The sequence below is a fragment of the Denticeps clupeoides genome, chromosome 16 (genome assembly GCF_900700375.1).
Source record: "Denticeps clupeoides chromosome 16, fDenClu1.1, whole genome shotgun sequence".
Classification (NCBI taxonomy): Eukaryota; Metazoa; Chordata; class Actinopteri; order Clupeiformes; family Denticipitidae; genus Denticeps; species Denticeps clupeoides.
The window spans coordinates 17,502,047-17,525,927 of NC_041722.1; the positions used below are offsets into that span (position 1 = coordinate 17,502,047).

The 23,881-nt window shown below is 45.1% G+C and overlaps 3 protein-coding genes across 6 annotated transcripts in view; 2 read left to right on the top strand and 1 right to left on the bottom strand.

The window, feature by feature from the left end:
* Window positions 1-8,379, bottom strand: part of ambra1a (autophagy/beclin-1 regulator 1a) — a 51,644-nt gene extending 43,265 nt beyond the window's left edge. For 2 of the 4 annotated variants that reach the window (XM_028956329.1, XM_028956326.1), the window contains exons 1-7: window positions 8,194-8,379; window positions 7,008-7,227; window positions 5,935-5,993; window positions 5,652-5,835; window positions 5,162-5,334; window positions 5,021-5,087; window positions 3,240-4,696 (exon numbers count right to left, since the gene is read on the bottom strand). In XM_028956329.1, coding sequence (XP_028812162.1) covers window positions 3,240-4,696; window positions 5,021-5,087; window positions 5,162-5,334; window positions 5,652-5,835; window positions 5,935-5,993; window positions 7,008-7,142 — 2,075 coding nt within the window. In that variant the 5' untranslated portion in view covers window positions 7,143-7,227; window positions 8,194-8,379. Of the gene's footprint in view, window positions 1-3,239; window positions 4,697-5,020; window positions 5,088-5,161; window positions 5,335-5,651; window positions 5,836-5,934; window positions 5,994-7,007; window positions 7,228-7,455; window positions 7,503-8,193 lie in introns of those variants that run through there. The other 2 variants (XM_028956328.1, XM_028956327.1) reach the window with 2 other exon arrangements.
* A 463-nt stretch (window positions 8,380-8,842) lies between these two features.
* On the top strand, window positions 8,843-17,366 carry LOC114766370 (lysosomal acid phosphatase-like). Its single transcript, XM_028957107.1, has 11 exons — window positions 8,843-8,951; window positions 9,915-10,010; window positions 10,628-10,714; window positions 10,807-10,959; window positions 11,041-11,136; window positions 11,210-11,299; window positions 11,526-11,658; window positions 11,760-11,848; window positions 12,978-13,084; window positions 13,541-13,776; window positions 17,251-17,366. Exons 1-11 carry the CDS (start codon window positions 8,871-8,873, stop codon window positions 17,364-17,366), a joined length of 1,284 nt encoding a protein of 427 aa, XP_028812940.1. The 5' UTR covers window positions 8,843-8,870.
* Window positions 17,314-23,036, top strand: acp2 (acid phosphatase 2, lysosomal). The gene is made up of 11 exons (XM_028956650.1): window positions 17,314-17,458; window positions 18,109-18,204; window positions 18,876-18,962; window positions 19,062-19,214; window positions 19,305-19,400; window positions 19,491-19,580; window positions 19,979-20,111; window positions 20,206-20,294; window positions 20,599-20,705; window positions 20,934-21,109; window positions 22,188-23,036. The coding sequence occupies exons 1-11, from the start codon at window positions 17,366-17,368 to the stop codon at window positions 22,322-22,324; spliced, it is 1,257 nt and encodes a 418-aa protein (XP_028812483.1). The 5' UTR covers window positions 17,314-17,365; the 3' UTR covers window positions 22,325-23,036.
* The last annotated feature ends 845 nt before the right edge of the window (window positions 23,037-23,881 follow it).

Sequence of the window (23,881 nt, forward strand, 5' to 3'; positions counted from 1 at the left end):
CTCAAACAAAACCATCACGTATTTAATGAAGCCAGAGAATCTCTGCTGGCCTGGTGGCATTACATGGAACAACCGAATAATCAAGGAACGTGGAAACAGGGCACGTCTGAAAATCGTATTAAACTGACAGGGAGCCACGTCACCTAATGTGACGCCAGTACGCTTCTGCTTCATCCTCACCTCGCTCGTTAACAGGGGTCAGTGCCCCTACTCTGAAAGGCTTCATGAACACGGGTCATAATCTCTCTCCTGAGATCAATTTCATGCTAAACCGATAGCTGCGGTAGCGCTGCTTCAGCAAAGCATGCCGCGTGAGAACCTTCTTGTTCCAGAGTCCATCAGTGACATGCTCAAAACATGTGCCTCAGTCCAGACTGTGTGACAAATAGCTTTCTGCCCGTGTCATTTATTCTTTCGCACACTCAAGTTGTCAATCAACTGGTCCTTTCAGTTCCAGACTAAAACGGTAATGAGAACGGACCAAACGGATTCCAGATCAATGGCTGGAGTTACTGGCATAATGTTACTGTGATCTAAAGCTGCAACTGCACCGCAAGGAGACATTAAAAGATGCACAAGGTGCAATTAAGACACAGTTAGACACTTTAACGGCTCAATCGGGCACCCAGGGGCCTTTTCAACCCTTCCTGACAGTGACTTTTCAAATCAATAAGAAGGTTCGCTGCCCACCTAGAGCTTTAAAAGAGGAAAATGCACATGCCGTTTACATCGACTTAATAACAGACTTACAAAGGTGGCCACCATGCATCTTCCGACACAATGGGCCACAAGATCAGGAGCTGGGGGAGCCTGGAAAAGGAGAGCTGGCGATAACATTCAACCAGTTCCCCTGTTCTCCACCCACTCCAACCACCATGCAGCTATTGAAAGTTCATTCATTTCCAACGGAACAACAGTTTGCCAATTATTAACTGGATACGGAATGCAGTGAAAGGCATGTGGGAGTAATCGGCCATTAAATTAGACAATTTGTTAAGTCAGGATGGATTTTTGGGGGGTTTGTTTGTTTGTTTATTTGTTTATTTATTCCGGGTTTTTTTTCCCAGCAATATTAATTTTGCTTTGAGACTAAAATCAATGAAAGCACACACACACACAGAGTAAAATTAAAGATGAGAACTTTAACATCCTCTCTTGGCCACTTGGTAAAAGTCCCTGGTATAGGGTGGTAATAGTGGGTAAGACACTCACCGATTAACCAGACGACCACAAAGACCCAGGTTCGAACCCCACTTAGTATTACTGTGTCCCTGAGCAAGACACTTAACCCAGAGTATCTCAAGGGGGACGGTCCCTGTCACTGCTGATTGTAAGGCGCTCTGGATAAGGACCTCACTGACTGACTCCAGATCAGCCATCCAGATCCAGAGCTCACCTCGGGACAGGGGGTGCAAAGCGGGGACTCACTCCAGGTGCACACACCTTTCACTCCAACTTACAAAGCACCAATCGGCCTAGTATACAAGCATTTGTAAAGCAAGAGGAAACCGGAGAACCCAGAGGAGACCTGCGGCAGCGTGGAGTAAGAACATGCAATACTCCACACGCACAAAGCCGCAGCTGGGATCCAAAAATCAGGTCCTGGGAGGTAGAGCTTGAGAGTTTAGCAAGCATTCCAAACGACTGCTGCTCTAAAATGACCGACCCTTCGCATCGTTTTCCGATTCACTGCAAGGAACCCTTTGGAAAAAAATGGATAAATATGATGCCCCACCCCCAGAATCCGGCAGTTTCAGGCGTCGATAAAAATCGAGCTCAAATTAGGATTCCTGGGGAAAAACTGCTCTGTGCGCCATTAAACCTGGACAAATTGTAAATGAGGTCATGCTGCAGCTGCAAGGAGGGTGTGTGTGTGTGTGTGTGTGTGTGTGTGTGTGTGTACATGTATGTATGTGAATGCAAACAGCATATTTAGTTATTTGCTTTCCAGACGGGTCTTGACTGTCTGCACAGAACTCCTTGGCCTGGTGTCAGGCGAAGTGGGGCAGAACCCAGAGGGCGGCTCTCCACTGCTCTCCACTCACGGGCCATTAGGCAACGAGTCGGCTCTGGAAGATTCGCATTGGTCAAGTTCTCAACGCTGCCCTTGAAACAGAAACTAATTGCAACCCTTCCAAGGCACATGGGATGAGTGGGATTATGTCGATGGGAAGGTGGGAGGTGGGGCGGGGCTGTTGGAGACCGAAATGCAATAACATGATCTGAGTCGGCCAATGGGCGGGTTCGGTTTTTGGAAGTGGGGGGAAAAAAAATGCATTCCACTTTTCCCGATAAAAGGGACTTCTGGAACACGGAGGTTTGTGTGGCTTTGCTAGAGCGAGAATGCTGCCTGCTCAGCTGATGACAGACTGCCCTCAAGTGGAACATCGCTGGCATGAAAGCCACCTTGACCGTTCAAGGTGCTGGTAAAGCCAAAGTAATGCTGACATGATAAAGGACTGCTGTGAATAATTCAAATCAACATTCGCTTACGCAGCTAATGAAATCATTAAGACCTGAGCTGAGTACAGACCTGCCTTTGTGGCTCATCAAGCAAAAGCTGAATGCATGAAAATAATGTACCTGTAAACACACACACACACACTGTATATACATATTATTTCTATAAAACAATCTGCTTTTTCACGCTGGCCTGCTTCTAAGCCATAAAGAAAGATCACATCATCACACTAGTCAGCGAGACCATTTTTCACCACAATCTCACATGCCCTGCATGCCAACAGATGCTTGCAAAGAGGTTTCAGAGGCTAATAAGAATAATACCTTGGCAGTGGTGGCCTAGCGGGTAAGGAAACGGACCCGTAATCAAAAGGATTTTTGAGGTGCCACTGATCAAGGTACCGTCCCCACACACTGCCCCCCGGGTGCCTGTCATGGCTGCCCACTGCTCACCAAGGGTGATGGTTAAACACAGAGGACACATTTCGTTGTGTCACCATGTGCTTTCACCATGAAAACTGCACCTATGCACTCACCAGACCAGACACATAATCCCTGAGCCCCCAGCTAGTCCTACATGAGGAGGTAATGATGAAAACCAATGTAAACAGGTTTGCCAAATTGTGAGATCAGCAATCACCTATTTTCTTGCCCATTTTATAACTTAAGAAAAGAAATATTTGTTCTGTAAATGCCGGCAACTTGGCTGTTATTAAGCTGTTTAGGTTATGCTATGTACTACTGTTTTTGTTCATCCAGATGTACGTGTGATGTCGTACCTCCTCAGGTAGTCATCGTCAGGTGCTTCTTCAGGCAGTTCTTGGTTTAAGGCCTCTTGTGATACATTCCCGGCACGACTGGTGGCAGATTGTCTGTAAACTCGCTCCCATTGGCCGGTTTCCTGGTTGTACACCAGACCCACTGTCTGCTCCCCCGACTGGCTGGAGATACCGGGACGTGGGAAAGCAGAGTCCACTCCAGGCGAGTCCAGGCCGGGCTCCACGACTCTCCGGTCCGGAAGCTGGGGGTCCTCGGGTGCTACCTGGCCCATGTTGTCAAAGGCAGGAGCTGGGGGTTGCCAGGGGTTGTTCTCCTCAGAAGACTGGGCCTGATTGGTGCGCTCCCAGCGCTGAGTTCCCTGGTTGAAGGTAAAGAGGTTGTGGCAGATGCGGCAGCGGGAGAGCCCCGAGCCGCCATCGTTGTTACGGAGCGGCTGGTAGTGGGAGGGGCCAGGCCTCTCCGAGTCCAGGTTGTTGTTCAGCATCTCCTGTGCTTGCTGTTCCTGGCTGCTATCCCTACTGATGCCCCCTAAAGGCTGTTCCGCGTCCTGCATGCGGTCATACTCCATAAAGTAGCGGTTCAAGTTGCACTGCAGGACATTGCGGATAGAGCTGGGGCTGTTGCGGTCACCCTGCCCGAGCGGGTGGTGGCCGCTGCTGGTGCTGGGTCCCACGGAGGAACTGCCACTGCTATAGAGCCCTCTGGGGGAGGACAGAAAGCCCCGCCCCTCCGTGGCGGACGTGTAAACAGGAGACTGGGAGGAGCCTTCCCGCTGTCTCAGAACAGTCAGGAGGCTGATTGAGGATGCGCTGGTTCTGGGAGGAGCAACACTCCCGGGCCTCGCCTCAGGACGTACATTCAGCATGCTGCCCATCCAGTCTGTCCCTGGAACCCTCACCGCGGGGTCCAGGCTCAGCTGCTGGTGGCCCACAGGAGGGCTGGCCATGACGCCAGGGACCACTCGCCTTCCGGAGCCTGAAGACAAGCTGCGTAAAGAGTTTCCAGCCGCGCTGCCGTACACACTGCTGAAGGCAGAGGGGCGGACACCCGAGCGGGGCTCGGTTGATAGGCGGGGCTCCGTCGGGGCAGGGGAGAAGGTGGAGGTGTGGGACTGAGCCTCCAGTGAGGCGGAGCCAGGCAGGTCCTGGACAGGAGGAGAGGGATCGTGCGGCACAGAGCAGCGGCTACAGAAACAAACCATGCCCAAGTGCTGCACACAGTCATGGTAAGGTGGGCGGGGACGGTCGCGGACAGCCGTGTAACGCCCCAATGGGAGGTCTGCCGCAGGGGCGGGCTGCTCCCCCGCCTGCACGCCAGAGTTCCGCGACGACAGGATGTGCAGGAAGTTGTGGAGGATGGGGGTGCGGCGCACGGGCTGAGACTGCAAGAAGGAGCGCTGGCGGTAATGAGGCATTTCCACACTGTCCATGGGAACCTCAGAGTCATCATCGCTCTGCTGAGGCAAACAAAGAAGCAAAACTAGAGCTAAAATAACCGGGTCCAAATGTGGTCTGGACAATATCAACTCACACAAACATCTCAATTCATTCAATTCATTGAAGTACAATTAAACAACTGCCCTTGAAGGTCACAGACAAGAGTTGTGCAGTAATACATTTCAGGATACAAAAGAGTCCATTTAAAAGTTTTGAAGGTAATGTGCATAACTGCTTCTACATATTATGGTAATTTGAATATTCCAAAATGCTTTATTCACTAAGATGCTTGTAACTGTATAATAGTGGGATTTATAGTATCTACAGTTTAGAAGTTGTCTTACCTGCTGGTTTGATGGGTTCACAATAGCAGTCAGCAGGTAGTGACCAAGAGGGTCAAACCTAACTAACCTACAAGAAAAATGATCACCTTTAACATATTTACAGGCCAAAAAAAAAAAAAACACGAGGAAAAATATGATCACCTGACACGTTCAGTCTCACTCGCTGTTTTGACCACAGCAAAGGGCTCCCGTCGACTCCAGTCCCAGAAGTGCACCTCATTGTTGGTTGCAATGAGCAGAAGCTGGGCAGTGGGGTGGAAGGCGAGGGACGCGATGGCCATGTTGGTCTCGGTGAACCAGCTCTCGCTCCCACCCTACAGAAAAGCGAAACGAGGAACACAAACAAAGAGGAAGGAGATGTTGTAGCCTGGTGGTCAAGACACTCGCCAATGAACCAAAAGACCACAAAGTGGTCCCCACTTACTACCATTACGTCCCTGAGCAAGACACTAAACTCTGAGTGTCTCCAGAAGGTGTGTCCCTGTAACTACTGATTGTAAATCGCTCTCAATAAGGGCATCTGATAAACTGCATAAATATCAATGTAAACTCAAATCTTGTGCATAAATAATACAAAAGTTCATCTGGAGTTTTTCCCCCCCTTCTATTGCTTAGACACATCCACACTTACATGCAGATCCCAAATTCGGACCTCTCCGTCTAAACATCCCGATGCAACCAGGCCGGGAATGGTGGGGTGAAAGGTCAAACACCAAGGCGTGCGGCGGTGACCCACCAGAGAGTGAATGCACTTGCCAGTTTTCACCTCTGTGATGTAGATGTTGTGGTTCACATGTGTGGAGGCCATCAGTGTCCTAAGAAGGGGAATTTAAGAAAAGAAAATAATTTAAAAATGTAAAAAGTGAAACGATGAAAACATGAAACTTTTTGGACTGGCTGGAATACATTTTTACCTGTCTGGACTGAAGGCCAACAGAAACGTTGAGCGAGGGCTGTCTGGCAAATCTACTTTCTGTGCAAAAAAACAAGCATTTATGCATTTATATACAGCACTGTGCAATAGTTGAAGGTATTAGTGAAACAAAAACACACAAATAGCAATGATCAAAAAGTGAGTGTCAATAATGTTCATCATTTCATTCAAATATAAGGACATTCTGCAATAAATGATTTAGGTAAAGTTTTGGTGCTTGCCGTTTAGATAACCAATGGTTTTGTTTTTATTGGTGCTTTTGGACAGTACTGTACTTATATAAAATACTCACGCTTTTCATAAATTTAGCTCCGGGGCCACATTGACTTTTAAAATTTGGGCCCGGCCAGACTAGCACCAGATGCAGACATATCAGACATAGACATAAAAAAGGCATTTCGGTGTTAACATTTACATTCACTTTTAGTGGGAACTGTGTAGTTTTGGAGAAAGGCATGCTAGACTAAGAAAGAAAAGGAAATGAGCGGGTTGGATGTAAATAGTTGAATGATGCATGTTGAGATGGGTGTTATATGGGGGTTAAACACACTTTAGTGTAGGTGGGTGGTTAGGCGCTGTTCTCGCTAGTCAGGGTATAAGTAAAAAATGGGCGTGTTGTACGGGTGACTTCGGCTACCAGCTTGTACAAATAAAAAGCTCTTATTCCAGCCAGAATGATCGCCGAGCGAAGGCTCGCCACGTTATTCGAATGTGCACATCACACAGCACTTTAACTTTGTCAAGAATATGTAGTTTACCTAATATGCACCTCCTCACAATTTTTGCATTTTTCTCGATAGTCAAAACTCATCACCTGACCGCTCGTTTACTGCGCATATCAGTGTAAAAACTTTATCTTCAGCTCCATCTGCACCTAATAAAATGCACCAGCTGGTGGACTGCCAGGCATTACAGGACGAGTTCAAGTGAGAGCAGTATTAATTATCGCTTTATTTCGGCAATTCTGTCCCGATCTTCAGGGGGCGGGATTAAAAAGAGCGACATACCGGATGTGTCCATTTAAAAATGACCCCAAACACTAAACGCCCTCACCTGGCTCTGCCATTTCATACGCCAGGTCTTTTCTTCCACCAGCTGCTGTAAAAGGCGCTGCGCTCCGAGGCCCCTGGCTCCACGCTCTCGGCCCGACAAGAGCCGCACAGAGTTCTTGTGCTGAGCGGTCTTCATCTCTGGCCGTCCTCCCCGCCTCGGCCGCTGGTGGGTCGGGTCGCCTCCCCTCCCAGCTAAGCCAAGGCCATCAGAAGCAGGGAGCCTGGGAAACATTGACAGAGAGATAAATAAGTGTAAACAAGTGTTCGAATGAACAGAATTGGCAGAAGAGAGAAGTGAACGAATGTTGAGACACTGTGAGGGGAAAAAAAGGACAGACAGATGAGCTGGTCTCAGTTTAGACAATGGTGAAAACCTGATCATCTCCTTAAGTTCTGTTTATTATTTAAATTTACACTTAAATCATGCTCAGAAAATATGAAAAGCTCACCCACGACATTGCAGGAAACCACAAACAAGATCGAATGGAGTGGAAAAACTGCCCCTAACATGACAAAAACATACTTCAAACACATACATGAGCCCGGGAAAATATTTATTATGCCGTCCAGTTGTACACAGGGTTTAAACGAACGAGCCCCTACAACACAGAAGCACTGCAATCATCGCCAGCCACAGCTAACAACACGTCAGTAAACCGCATTATATCATGTTTCTGAACATAGTTATACTATCACATCATCGGTCACACAAGGATTGGCACAAAACCGTCTGAAGACAAAGCTTCTTTTTAGAAACTCGTGCGCCGTTTCACGTCAGCTAGTAAAACATACACACGAGAAAATCTGTGGTAACATTTGAACGATAGTCGTAATAATGATTAAAAAAAAATAATAACAATGCACCGCCGGCTACACCGACAAGTGGGTTTTCAAACGTTTGTCAAAAGGAAAGGAGCCAACTAAAGATCGGCCGGTTCGACAACACACCCTGCATCTGTCACGGGGTTCAACTCCCAGCGCCGCCGGACGGAATCTGCCCCGCGGCCGTTCTCGGAACTTCCACGGCCCTGCCCGTTAACCGCAGTTTTAACGGCCCACCAGCTCACACCGGCGCCTGCTTTGCCGCCCGGCACGAAGGGTCCCCGGACCGTCACCGCGCCGGAGTCCGGCGAGGCCCCTGGCCCAGCTAGCCCTGCTAGCTAACTAACTAGCTAACCATTACCCACCTTAGCTTTTTCCTGAGGGGGGGATAGCGGTGTCGGCCGGACTGTGGCGATAGGAGCCGCCGCCGAGAGTCTAGTATGAGAACGGCGCGGTTATCCAAACGTGTTAGTGTTTTTGTCGCCGCAGTTGACGCTTCGTTGGAAGCATTAGCAGCCGCAGCGACGGCAGAATCTGGGAACAAGCGTTCAATAGACAGACGCGACTAGCCGAGCACAGACACGCCAGTCGTTGACGGCGCAAGACCGGCCAGACATTAAAGCGGAGCCCAGAGCTCTCACGTTCCAGCAGGATAGAGAAGAACCTCATGAAATTAGTATAAAAAAAAAAAGAAAGAAAAAAGTAATATTAAAATGTATATATAATTATATTAATTATATAATTATAATATATATACAAATACGGGAAGGGTACTTGGTGTATATGTGAATTTTATACATGTGATTATGGGGCTTGTTCAATACCCCTATACCAACGTGTTTATTCCATATATATTATGTTAGCGTGGAAAAAAATTACGTTATCGTCACCTTAGTCGGCCAGTTATTATTATTATTACTATTATTTTTATTAGACTCCCAGATAAAGCCACATGGCCACCAACACGTGGCATCCTGGTCACGCCCCGGCTCCCCAGGTGCATGTTCTGGCCCGACCAGCTTCTCGGTAGGATCGTGTCGTGATGGTCCCCTTGTCTTTATGGACGCTTTGCACCGTTTTGCATGTGTGTGCGGGGGACAGAGGTCTAAAATACGTCACTCTGGTGAGTCGACCTCGATCATGTCGGAACTGATGGAGTTTCACGGACGTTGTCCTCTCAGGATGTCCCTAGACGGAGGCGTCAGAGCTCGGGTTGTGTAAGACTAATGACACGACACGTGTCGTGATATGAGCCAATATATCACGACTCATTACGAATCTGAATTATTATGTTGTGTTTTTCATAGAACAATTATGACAGAATACAATTTGGTTTCCATTTTCCAGATATGTAACTCTCAGTAAGATAAGATGAGATGATCCTTTATTAGTCCCACAAGTGGGAAATTTACACTGTCAAGGCAGGAAGTGGACAGTACAAGATAAGAGCAGCAAACTGTATAATATAAAAGTTCACTGTACAAATAAGCAAATAAATAGTCCTAGAATAGCAAAATAAAACTGTGAATGTGAGTTGTATAAATAAAAGGATGCTTTTACTGGTTCATTAAAATCTCAATATTTTTACATGCTGTCATACAACATAATATTCACTGTCTCCTAGGTTATATTTTGTTGAAGGGTTTGGATGTGTGCATTTCCGATGGTGGCACTGGGTCACTGATTGGTATTTAGTTCTTTCTGGCTAGGATACGTGGTTGAGTCCACTATCTGTCCTTTTACCACTGGGGAAATTGACTTACGATCTTAACCATAGATCAGACAGTTTCTTCAGGACATGAAATCCTGTTCGTAGGTATTTGGAGGGTTCAACTGACTAATTTGGGGTGTTTTTTTCCTTTGTGTGTGTTGTTTTATGTGTGATATATTTCTAAAACTACAATAAAAACAAAATGTATGTGTGACCCTGATTAGGACTAGGTGGTAATGGATAGTGAGTGAGGGTTCTGTGAAATACGTATATATATATATATTTTTTTTTGTTTTGTTTTCTCTGGCGGTATAGTTTCCCTTGCCTTGGATCAGCAGTCTCATCGTATTTTATCATCTTTCCTTCTGCATGTAGCTGTACAGGCATGGAGACCGCTCCCCAGTCGAGACCTTTCCAACAGATCCGCACCTGGAGAGCGCCTGGCCGCAAGGCTTCGGTCAGCTGACGCTGGTATGAAAACCAGGAAACAGGTGCCTGGAGATACCAGCCATTTTTAACCCTGCCACAACTTTCTCTGTCTTGTGACATGGCTTCTGTTAAATTCTGAAGCAATCACATCAGATTGATAAATTGTGGTGGTGGTTTGGGGGTGATTTATTGGGAGGTCTGAGTGCTTCATATGCCTCAATCTTTCTTTCTCTTTTATTCACACTGTTTGGAACTGATTGGAAACATATTGTCATGTCCTGACGCCTCTCGGCCACCAGATGGCGCCACACCTTTGTCCATAGACCAACGTGCTAATTATCAGTCCTACCTGTGTCTTGTTACCTGGTGTATCCGTACATGCCTTCTGTCTTGGTTTAATGTTGTAGCGCATGTGAGAGCAAACTGTTAAGTGGAGTCTACATCTTGATTTCCTTTCTCTTCAGTGTTCTAAGAATATTGCTTCATAATGAACTCCAATTAATGCATTTATCTGAAAAACAAATGTAAAGGTCATTATTATTCATTACAAAATTTCAAAAGGAGTTTAAATATTGCTTGAATTCTTTGTTTACTGTTCCAAAAAATAGCAGAAAATTGCCACCATTGACGATTGAGGTATAAAAACTCTTCCAATTCAGGAAGGGATGAAGCAGCACTATGAACTGGGGAAGGCCCTTCGCAAACTTTACAAGGACTTCCTCAGTGCACACTACAGCCACTATGAGGTCAAGTCTATTTTTATGGAAACATTCAGACAGTAAAAGTGATCACTCGCCACGTTCTCCTGAATTCTCTCACTTCCTGCTCACGCCGTCAGATTTCGGTGCGGAGCACGGACTACGACCGAACCCTGATGAGCGCGCTCGCCAACCTGGCTGGGATTTATCCTCCTACACGGCCCCAGGTTTTTGACCCTTATCTGCCGTGGCAGCCCATACCCGTTCACACCGTGCCCCTGGATGAAGACCGGGTCAGAACTTTTAAGGAAAACTTCACTTTGCTTTTAACATTTCATATATTTTAGGCCACCATGTTCAAATGTGCTTTCTAGCTGCTTTCATTCCCCATTGACTGCCCGCGCTACCAAGTGCTCATGGATGAAACCAGGCAAACTGAATTGTATCGGAACATGACCGAAACATACAAAGTAGGTGTTTCCTGCTCCTCACCAGGAGCTCCGGGGTCTGAATGTGCCTCACCCCTCATCTGCCCTCTGGTAGGATTTCTTGGAAATGGTGAGGATGAAAACCGGCTTGGAAAACGTCACCGTTGAGACTGCATGGAGTGTTTATGACACTTTGTACTGTCAGGTGAGCATTTTTTTTACTTGTTAAGAAGGGATACTTATGCACAGTTTACTTTATGCTAGAAGGCTTGAGCTTGTGAATCACTATCATTGGCCTTATTTGCACAAATACAATGCCTCAGAAGCCCATTGGTGTCCAACTGTTATGGCAGTGTGTAATTTGAACGTTTAATCAGTTTATTTTAGTGTTCTGTGATTTTTTTTTTTTTTTTTTCTTTTCTTTTCTTTAGACCAATCATGACATGACCCTTCCTGACTGGGCGAATGAAAATGTCATGGAGAAGCTGAGTGATCTCAACACCTTCACCTTCCAGATCATGTTTGGGGCTTACAAACGTGTGGAGAAGTGTCGGCTCCAGGGAGGTTCTCTGTCCTCATTTCTTTCTGCAAAATCATTGTTTCCAGTAGGAATTAATGTGTAAATGTGAACAATTGTTCTTGGTTTCTTGTGACCTTAATCATAGGTATCCTGCTGAAGCAAATCTTGGAAAATGTCACACAACACGCCAAACCAGAGTCCGAGGATCGGCAGAAGATAATGGTGTACTCTGCAGTAAGATCATTTTTACTTAATCTTTTTTTTAATTCTAGATAAATTGTGGATTAGGAGGAATGTGTACAAGATCAAATGTCAGCAAGACAAAGGAGTTAAAATTGGACTTTAGTACCAAGCAGGAGAGGAACTACCAGACCCCTGTCATCAACAGGAGCCCAGTGGAGAGAGTGGACATACGCAAGACCTGTCATGGTCCTGTCACATCAACACCGTGGTGTTGGTCCGGCAGCGTCTCTACCACCTCAGATGCCTGAGAGGCTTTAGACTGCCTTCCAAGGTGCTCAGGAACTTCTACTCCTGCACCATAGAGAGCATCCTGATGGGAAATATCTCAACCTGGTTCGGGTACAGCACCATGAAGGACAGGCGAGCCCTACGGAGGGTGGTTCGATTAGCTGAACGAATCATCCGTACCAGGCTCCCTGACCTTCAATCTATCTACAGCAAACGGTGCTGTACAAGGGCCAGGAAGATAGTGAAGGACCTCACCCACCCCAACAATGGACTGTTCTCTCTGCTGTGATCAGGGAAGCGCTTCCACTCCCTGAAGTCCAACACAGAGAGAATGAGGAGGAGCTTCTTCCCGCAGACTATACAAGCTCTCAACAATTTCAACAAGAACAACACTTCATAGAACTCCAGCACTTTCACTTTCACTCTAAATCACTTCTGGACTCCCCAGAAATCCTTGCACAAACCTTACATTTTTAACTTAATTATTATTTTTTTTTTTTACCTTGCACAATTTTTTTCCTCCACCTATTTGCGCACCTTCACCATACCTGTTACACATATTTTATGTTTTAGGTTAAAGACATAAAAGTGTCATATTTGGTTACGTTTGCAATATTTGTATATTGGTTCACTTTTTATTTGCAATACTGTGGTCTGTAGCAGTATGTATGTGACAAATAAAATGTGAATTTGAACCTACATTTGTCTTCTCCACTTTTAGCACAGTCTGAGGGATATAGGACCAATGGTTAGGACCTTGTGTTTTTCCAAATAGATGCAGATAATTTACATCTTTTAATTTAATTTTGTCTTGAGCTTTTTGGAGCAGACATTGAAACTGTGTAGTTTGTATTTGGTTCTATTTATGTCCTTTTTGTTGTGTAATCTGCAGCACGACACCACAGTTGTAGCTCTGCAGACGGCCCTGGACGTCTTCAATGGGCTGCAGCCCCCATACGCCTCCTGCCACATGTTTGAGCTCCACCAGGAGGACGATGGGTACGCCAGGTTCCGTGTTACTGCTGCGGAGATCTATTTGGTGGTAGTAGCCTATTGGGTTAGACCACTTACTACTATCGTGTCCCTGAGCAAGACACTTAATCCAGAGTGTCTCCAGGGTGACTGTCCCTGTAACTACTGATTGTAAGTCACTCTGGTAAATGCTGTAAATGTAAATCTATAATTGACAGAATAGTTTCAAGGTTGAAGTGTAAACTTCCTCTTTATTTATTGTAGAAGATGTTAGATCACAATGGGTCATGAGCTTCCACGCCTAGAACTGAAACAAGGAAAGTAATGAAAAAGAAGCACGCTAACAGGAACTTATTTGGCCTTGTGAATGTAAACGATGATCAGTTATATCTACAGATCTTGCAGACAGATGAAATAATATAAAACTTTGTGAGTGGTCATGATTGTGTCTGTGTTCTAGTTTTTTTTTTCTTCTCTGTTCAGGTCTTTCTCGGTGGCCATGTTCTACCGTAACGACAGCACTAAGGACCCCTACCCGCTCACCCTACCTGGCTGCTCGCAGTACTGTCCTCTCCAAGACTTCATGCGTCTTACAAAGCCTGTCATTCCGGAGGACTGGCAGAAGGAATGCCAAGCAGTGGACCCCAGTCTGCGGGGAACTCGGTCATCTTTGACCTCTGTGACTGCTGTTCAGGCGGGTGTGAGAGTTCTCAGCAATGGCAAGGCAACTTTACATTTATAAAACCTTTCAAATAGATGCCTGGCATGCTCTATGACAGTGGTTCCCAACCTGGGGTCCATGACCCCCCTGGGGGGGCCACTAGGGAGTGCTGGTGGGCTACACAATTTCGTCTGCGCTGAGGTTACCAAAATTATACTTGTAAACATTACATTTATAAAATCCCAGTAACACATCCAATAGGATAATTAAAACCCTGTATAATCCTGTAGGCACAAGCGAACGTCTCATCGTTCCATCCCTTGTGCTATTTTATCAATGAATGCAGAGGTGTATTGAGTAAAATACCGTGAGCATTTTTTTATTAATACCTTAGTAAGCAGATTAGCAAGGTGCTGGTGTGCTGGCCTGTGGCATAGGCAATATGGGCAAATGCTAAGGGCGCCATCTATCCAGGCAGCACCACGAACGAATGAAGAAAAAAACATTTTTTTTCTTAATACTAGTTGGTATTAAACTGACTTAATATGAAAAGAACATGAATTTTTCTGCTTAGCAAAGCCTATTAATTAGTAGCAGTTATAATAAAAATGACATGTAAACTTCCTATGAGGCCACACCCCCTCATCACATTTGGTGAGCAGTGGGCAGCCATGACAGGCGCCCGGGGAGCAGTGTGTGGGGACGGTGCTTTGCTCAGTGGCACCTTGGCTGACCGGGAATCAGAGTGGCAACCTTCCAATTTTGGGTCCGCTTCCTTACCCGCTAGCCCACCACTGCCCTCGTTTTAAAGGGTTAGTAGGCTGAGTGCAGCGCACACACCGGTATTTGAGTAAAAATTCAAAACCTGACTGCTTTGGGAGTAAATCTGAATATCTAACTTATAACATCCGAACCATGCACCCTTCATCACTTTGGGGCAGTGGTGGCCTAGCAGGTAAGGAAGCGGCCCCGTAATCAGAAGGCGCTGAGGTGCCACTGAGCCAAGCACCGTCCCCACACACTGCTCCCCTGGTGCTTGTCATGGCTGCCCACTGCTCACTCAGGGTGATGGTTAAAAGCAGAGGATATATTTCGTTGTGTCTCCATGTCCTGTGCTGCAGTGTTTCACAATGACACTTTGTTTTTTGTTTTTTTTAATGCATGTATGTGGGAAGGGTTTGGGCGGGGTCCTGGATTGTCTTGGACACAGACAGGGGGGCTTCAGGGGAAAAGGTTGGGAACCACTGCACTGTGACACCCCACATAAAAACTAGTCTTTTATTTTTAAGCCATGGTCGAACATTTCACGACCCAACACGCAAGGACATGAACCAAGACTGATCACAGATTGGAAACTTTTTTTTCTAATCTCCTGACCAAAACAGCAAGAATTTGGGAACCTGGAATGTTTCTGAAGTTAATAATTTGTAATTTGTAAAATGCTGTTTTTCTTTACTTATTCAGAGGTTATACTGCGGCTTTTGGAGTGTGCCAGTCTGCTCTTCATCTGCATCCCTGTCCTCCTCATGCTCCTCTGATTGCATCATCATGGGTCTGCCAACAGCCACCAGCATGTCATTGACAGGCCTGATATGAGTTCACAGGAGTTCTTGTCTCCCTCTCGCACATCTATCTTTTAACTATTTCTTTTTTGGGGGATTGGGCACTATTTACAGCAGCATTTGTACTAATTAATGTTTTTATGGTAAAATGTCCCATTTTTGTCACAGAGGACTTCTATGGTTAGTTATTAACAAGCTTGTGCTTGTTCAGGCCTGCCACTCTTGTCATGGTGCATAAGGTCATTCTGTGATCATATTAAAATAACACAAGCACATTCCATTGCATATATGTTTGCATTTACTGAAAAATATGCTTCGTAAAATCAATGTCACACATTTTCTATGACCTTAATTATAAAAAGTGGCATATTGGAAAGGACTGGCTAGAATGGTGTTAGTTGTGCTTGCTTACTTTAATGGGTCAGACTGATAGAAATAATCTATGATGTGCTGAATGTGCCCAAATTAAGCAAGTTGTGAAAAGTCTAATCACCAAAACCATGTGTCATGCGGTACTTTGCATGCTCAATATATTGTCTCCGATGGCGATAGAGTTGGAAGAGTCTTGGAAGCAGCAATGGCAAAATCTGGGAACAGAATTCCTAGTTATTATTTTCTAAAAGAACAAGAAATTGTTTATACACAAAAAAAAGGGAACACTTAAACAACACAACGTAACTCCAAGTCAATCGATTCTGTGAAGTTCAACAGTCCACTTAGGAAGCAAAACTGACAGACAACCAATTTCTCATGCTGTTGTGCAAATGGAATAGACAACAGGCGGAAATTTTATAGGTAATTAGCAAGACGTCCCCAATAAAGGCGTGGTCCTGCAGGTGGTGACCATAGACCTCTTCTCAGTTCCTATGCTTTCTGGCTGATGTTTTGAACGCTGGCAGTGCTTTCACTCTGGCGGTAGCAGCCCACACAAGCAGCTCAGGTAGTGCAGCTCATCCAGGAGGGCACATCAATGCGAGTTGTGGAGAGAGCTGTGTTTTTTTTGTGTCTGTCAGCGTAGTGTTCAGAGCATGGAGGCACTACCAGGAGACAGGCCAGTACATCAGGAGATATGGAGGAGGCCGTAGGAGAGCAAAAACTTAGCAGCCGGACAGGCTGGAGGAGGAGCACTGAAAAATGGCCCCCAGCAAGCCAAAATTGTGCATGTGTCTGCTCAAACGGTCAGAAACAGACTCCATGAGGGTGGTATGAGGGCCCGATGTCCACACGTGGGGGTTGTGCTTACAGCCCAAAACTGTGCAGAATATTTGGTGTTTGGATTGGCTAATTCTGGCGCCCTGTGCTCTTCGCAGATGATCACACTGAGCACATGTGACAGACATGACAGTCTGGAGACGCCATGTAGAAGGAGACCTAAATCCAACTGAGCACATCTGGGACATCGTGTCTCGCTCTGTCCACCAACGCCACGTTGCACCACAGACTGTCCAGGAGTTGCCGGATGCTTTAGTCCAGGTCCGGGACAAGATCCCTCAGGAGACCATCCAGCTCCTCATCAGGAGCATGCCCAGGCATTGTAGGGAGGTCATACAGGCACATGGAAGCCACACACACTACTGAGCCTCATTGTGACTTGTTTTAAAGACATTATATCAAAGTTGGATCAGCCTGTAGTGTGTTTTTACTCTTTGAGTGTGACTCCAAATCCAGACCTCCATGGGTTGATAAAAATATATATATATAATTTTTGTGTGATTTTGTAGTCAGCACATTGAACTATGTACAGAACAAAGTATTTAATAAGAATACTTAATTCATTCAGATGTAGGATGTCTTATTTTTGGCGTGTATATATGTATGTATGTATTTAGGTATGTTGTTCCTAACTATCCTGTTAATGCAGCACGACAATGTTTTTGTATTAATATTTATTTTAAATTGAGATTTTTCACAAACGCAGTCTCCGTTAGACTTGACGCCTTTTATACGTGACCCCGCCCCACCTTCCGCAGAAGCCAATGATTTCCGGGCGTGTCGCAGCGCCTGGCCAATCAGCTGGCGCGACACTGGGTGGCTGATGAGTTGCCAGCACTGGCCAGGCCAGTTCCTCGGCGGCTCTGTGTCGTGATGGTTCCGTCTCCCTGCGCGCTGCTTTTCTGGACTCTTCACACCGCGGTGCATGTTTGTCTGGCGGACAGAAGTCTGAAATACGTCACCCTGGTAAGTACGTCGCAAGTCGGGACTTTGTGTCGGAACGGAAGTGCGGCGTTAGGGGAATGTTTTATAAACAAACGGGGCAGGGGCGCCACGCAATGTGAGTTACAGTTCAGCGATGAGGTTTTTATTGCCACGGTGATTTGTCTGATGTTATTTATTTCATTGCAAAAAACGTGTGTGTGTGTGTGTGTGTGTGTCAAAGTCCGCTTTACTGTCACCTCCCTATATACAAGTACACTGAGAGACGAGATTGTGAAGTTTAACAGTGTGCAAAAAGACAGAATAGCACCACATATCTATATACCATCTAACCCACAACACAAAAACATGACAAGGGTCTGCTGACCCATAAAATAGTGCAGGTCGAGACAAACTAGAGAAGAAGTGTGTGTGTATATACATATATATGTATATGTGACAAATTTAATAAAGTTGACTTTTACTAAATCGAAGCAGGATTTCTGGATCCTGCTTTATCCTGTAATCAAATTTTGATATTGTGTTTTTGAGGCGTAACATTAACATGAACTTTTCACAGTAAAGTGTCTTTTAATGTCTTTTCACAAGCGCGCCCGTTTCTGTACAGCATCCTTATTTACCGGCCCTGGCTCGTGTACGTGTGTGTGTGTCTGATTGTACATCGTCGTCCGCAGCTGTACAGACATGGAGACCGCTCACCAGTCCGGACCTTCCCGGCAGATCCACACCAGGAGAGCGCCTGGCCGCAAGGCTTCGGTCAGCTGACGCAGGTGTGACGTTTCTCCTGTAGCGGCGGTAAAATGTCTTGTGCTTAGTGAGTTGTCCACGTCACATGACGTCTCTTCCTCCTTTCATTGGAGATTGGAGTGATGACACTGTAAAGGTGCATGCAAAACGCAGAAATTCTACGTTTACGGTGCATCTACTTTCATCTCCCGCACTATTATAGCATATAGTGAATGCTGCTATTAATTCCTGCTCATAATAAGCCTCCTCATAATAAGCCTGACTGTCCGCTGATGAACTAGGAAGTGTTGTCATTTTGAGGAAGTCAGGACCACTTGTCACGTTGGAACTGCGATGGTGGTCTAGATTAAGCAGTTTTGGCTGTTTTAGATATATTTTTCATCAAACATATCTTCCAGAACTTCAGCTGATAAGCAGACATAAATGTAATTATTATTTAGGCCCAATGGTGGCCTAGCGGTTAAGGAAGAGGCTCCTTAATCAGAAGGTTGCCGGTTCGAATCCCGATCCGCCAAGGTACCACTGAGCAAAGCACCGTCCCCACACACTGCTCCCCAGAGCCTGTCACGGCTGCCAACTGCTCACCAAGGCTGATGGTTAAAAGCAGAGGACCTGTTTCGTTGTGTCACCGTGTGCTGTGCTGCAGTGTATCACAATGACTTCACTTTCACTTATTCATTTTCTTTCTGTTCAGGAGGGGATGAAGCAGCATTATGAGTTGGGACAGGCCCTTCGCCAACGCTACCAGGGCTTCCTCAGTGAAGACTACAGCCGCTATGAGGTCTCGCAGAATAGATCATGTAACACGGAGGACCTTGAGTTGTACCTTGGCCTTGGCTGGTGTTTGATTTGGGTCTTTCTTCACTTCACTCCTCTCCAGATTTCGGTGCGGAGCACGGACTACGACCGAACCCTAATGAGCGCGCTCGCCAACTTAGCCGGGATTTATCCTCCTAACGGGTCTCAGGTTTTTGACCCGAGTCTGCGGTGGCAGCCCATACCTGTTCACACCGTCCCCCAGGATGAAGAGAGGGTGACTATTACTCTATTTCAGGTTTATTTTTGATTGGCATGAGTGAAATTTCAGAACGAATTTTTTCTTTTTTTTTTTTTTTTTTTGAAGCTGCTTTCATTTCCTCTCGAGTGTCCGCGCTACAAGGTCCTCATGGACGAAACCAAGCAAACAGATGTCTTTCTCAATATGACCAACACATACAAAGTAGGTATTTCTGCCCCTCTGCTGCTGCAGCTCCTCTTCCTGCTTTTTATACAGACGTCTGAACGCCCTCCCCATCCATCCTCTTGACAGGAATTCCTGGAAATGGTGAGGAACAGAACCGGCTTGGAGAAATCCACCGTTGAGAGTGTCTGGAGCGTCCATGACACCTTGTTCTGTGAGGTGAGGTTTCCCAGTCTGCCAGAATCCTGATTCTGTAGATTGTGCCATTTTAAGGTGGGTTCCCCTGCACGCACGGATGTTAAAAGTATTTAAAAAGGCTAGTAGGATATTAGAACAGCAAAAATGGTAAAACTGTCTTCAGAGCAGCATGGAGAACTAGTTTCATGTCTCGTGACTGAGAGGTCGAGAGCTTGTGACTCGCTGTGTCAGCTCCCACAGACATGAAAGCAAATTTCAACACGTTCCAGCTCATTAGGGTTTCCTCTGAGGGGGTTTTTGAAGCCCACTTATACGACCGTTATTTTCTCAACCCTGCTAGAGGAGTTAGAATGTGGCATGGGAGTATGGAATTTGAATATTTTATGTTTTTTTTTTTTTTTTTTTTTTTCTGTGACCAGTCCAGGCATAACATGACCATTCCTGACTGGGCAGATGCCGATGTCATGGAGAAGCTGAGACTTCTCAAGAACTTTGGCTTCAACATGATGTTCGGGGTCTACAAACGTGAGGAGAAGTGTCGTCTCCAGGGAGGTACTCTGTCCCCCGTTCGCATATGGAACCACATGAACCCAGGTTTCTGGTCCTGTGAAGTGTTCACCGTTTGCTCTCACGACCATAACCCTAGGTGTCCTGCTGAACCAGATCTTGATAAACATCTCACAACATGCAGCGCCAGAGTCCAAGGAGCGCCTGAAGATAATGGTGTACTCTGCAGTAAGCTTTTTTTTTAACCACGATTTGATTCTGCAATCTGTGAAATATACAGAGGGAAGTTTAGTAAAAGTGCTAGTTTTTGCACAATATGAATTACTCCAGGATTGTCCTGTCAAGAGTTTTGTTGGATGGTGTTAATCGTTGTACAAAGACAGTCCACTCTTTATTTGCTTCAACAAAACTGATGTTAGCAGTAAAGATGCACACTATTTATTTATTTATTTATTTATTTATTTCCCCACCATTACTATCAATTTGAGAGCACCCTTGTCCACATGCTGTCTTTGTTCCTCTTTTCTTGCAGCACGACACCACGCTTGTAGCTCTGCAGACGGCCCTGGACGTCTTCAATGGGCTGCAGCCCCCGTACGCCTCCTGCCACATGTTTGAGCTCCACCTGGAGGACGATGGGTACGTCAGGTTACTGCTGCAGAGAGCTGTAATTGACAGGACTGCTGCTTTGGGTTTCGGGGTAGAGGTGCGGACCCTAGTGTCAGTCAGGCCAAACTTCCTCTTCAATTTAATGGGAAGATGATGACTGGATGAGAAATAACATTGGGTCAAGTGCTTCTGCATGTAGAACTCATTCATTGTATAATTTCTCTTTTTTTTTTTTTTTTTTTTTCCTTCTCCGTTCAGGTCTTTTTCGGTGGCCATGTTTTACCGTAATGACAGCACTAAGGACCCCTACCCACTCACCCTACCTGGCTGCTCACAGTACTGTCCTCTCCAAGACTTCATGCATCTTACGAAGCCTGTCATTCCGGAGGACTGGAAGAAGGAATGCCAAGTGGAGAACTCGATAACTGATAAAGGTAACAGACATGTGATCCAGTCACATTTTAAATATTTACTCCTGGAACGGTCCCCAAAAGTCAGAAAGAACAGGTCTGAGGAAGGTGCATCGTGTAATATGGCTGAGGTGTGTAATTAGGAAAGCACCTTGTGTGTGTGATGTGAAATGATGGGTTTGAGTATAATATCTAGCATGAGTCAGGGAATTATGACTGAACTGTGTTTAACTATGCTCCAGGTAGTAGTTATGAATTGGTTTTTGTGAAGTTGCAACAAGGTTACTTACTGGCCACCTGACCTGGGGGTCTGAGCAGCTGGTCCCTGAGGGGCGGGGTCACTACATGATTTACTGAAGCTTGTCTCTTGTTCAGTGCAGTACGGCAAGTGAAGTGAAAAGAGGAGATTCAATTTAAATTGATATTCAAAGGTAGAAATTTTAAAGGCAGGAGTCTCTCTCTCTCTTGTTACGGTCCAAGCCAAATACGAATGGCTGGAATGAAGGGGGCAGGCCTTGTAGTAACACATAAATCAAAGACCGGTGATGTGGCACATGTAATGCTGTACACAGGGTTCTTACAATCATTAAAAACCAGGAAAAGTCATGGAATTTGAAAAGAGAATTTTCCTGAAGTCTTGAAAAGTTTTGGAATACGAAGTAAACATATAAAGTTAACATATAAATTAACATATGACGTGCTCCTGCATGCATTGCTTCCGTATTCCAGAACTTTCTTAGCCGCGTGTCTACTTTTAAGTCATGTAAATTACAGCTGATTATCTATGCCGGAACATGATTGGGTCCATTTTACTTCGGCTCGCGCTGCACAAACCTGGAGGAAGAAACACTGTCGTTTAAGTTAAGCTTTTCAGCGTTTAAATTTAGTTTATCAATTTTCTGCTGAATTTGACTTATTGTAATATTTTTTGGCCACATGCCATAGAATAATTGAAAAGAACCCTGTCTACAGCACCCTGTGTACAGGATTAAAACTTTTGCAGAATAATAAGAATATTATTTTATTTATAAATATATATATTTTTTATACACAATGCATTTTGTGCTTGAAGTCTGAATTTTTTTTGCTTTTTCTTGCTCAGCGGTGATATTGGGCCTCGTTCTGTGTGCCTGTCTGCTCACCATCTGCATCCTCATCCTCTTCATGCTCCTCTGGCGTCATCACGGGCCCAGCAGCGGCTATCAGCACGTAATCAACGAGGCCGACGAGAACTCTTGACAATCATACCTACTCCTCCGGAAAGGCAGCGCCACAGACAGCGAAGATGACCTGTGGACCCACGCCACGCTGTCAGAGGAATCCAGGGAGGGTTCCTTTTGAGCTGTTTTATTATTATTATTAATTTTAATCAGAAATTATTCTTACTTAAGACCAGAGACAATGGTTTTACTTTTATGATAAATTGTCAGGTTTATTTTTTTTTCTTTCAGAGGAGGCTGTTGTTATAGGGACCCTTTTTATTCTTGATTTTATTCAGCGGACCCTGGTATTTCCTGTGTGTCCCACTTTCATGGTACGGGTCTAGGACGTTACTCTGTCAGGGCCGGGCTCGTCTTCTGTGTTTACAGACACCATAATGTGAGACGGAACGTTAACTTGAGCAGTTTTATCTGCTGTCTGGAACAGCAGGGGGATGGTTTTGCATTTTTGAGATTTTATGACGTGTATAACACTACTGCTGTATGTTATGGTTCTGCTTGATCAGCCAAAAAGAGCTACTGTTGGGCAGCGGGTTACGTTTACTTGGGAAAACTTTAGTTACAAAAGGATGATTTATGAAGGGAAAATTTGCTTTTATAGGTGATATGGGCTTATAGACATTTAAAGGTGAAAGATAATTAAAATGAGACCATTTTAATCAGGAGGCCTTTTTATTTCACTTTTTTGTTATCATGCTGCTCTTGAACAGATAAAGTGCTTTTTACCAGAACTGTGTGGGGATCATTTTTGCAGCAGATGAATGAAATGTATAAGAAACCAGTCAGAAACAGTCTTAGTGTAAAAAGGACAGCATCATACTTTATGTAAAGAGAAATGCTCCAGTACAGTTGTACACACCAACCCAACTTCACATGTCAACTTTAACCACCAAGACAAAAAATAGAGTAAGAACATATGGACTATTTAGTCAGTGTAAAAATAGACGTTAACGCGTTGGTTAGAGAAATGCGGACCTACACCACTAATGGCAACAATGCTTCAGGTTTCTGACTAATCGTTCCAACTCTTGTACACTTAATAGTTCCTCACTGGTAAAATATTTGACTGTAAACACTTGCACACTTGAGTCCACTGAACTGTGAAAGGAAGGAAGAACGAAAAGAACCAGATGAATGGATCTGGGCTGCACGCTCCCCCCCGCAGCGCAGTTTTAGGTAGTTATGTAATCTTACACGGCAAAACCAAACTTCTTAAATACCTGTTTATATCCTTCATCCTATGAATAGGGCTGGACAGCATTTATTGATTAGAATACCATACGGTGATTCACGTGTAAATACAACTCTGTGATTGGTATGAGGCTGGCAGTAGCGTAATTTATATACCGGTCTTGTGACTGATTATTGGTTAAATTACTAATCGCAACAGAATCAGAGCTCATATTTAATTTCATTTTAAACTATCTGAATTTTGGAACATGACTTATTAATATTATGAACGTATCAATTTTGTGTGTATTGCCCTTCCCTGTCCATGTAATACCCCCTACTGACCACATCCATTTACAGACACTTAGTGCAAAAACGGCAACAAATTTCAAAGGACGCCACACCC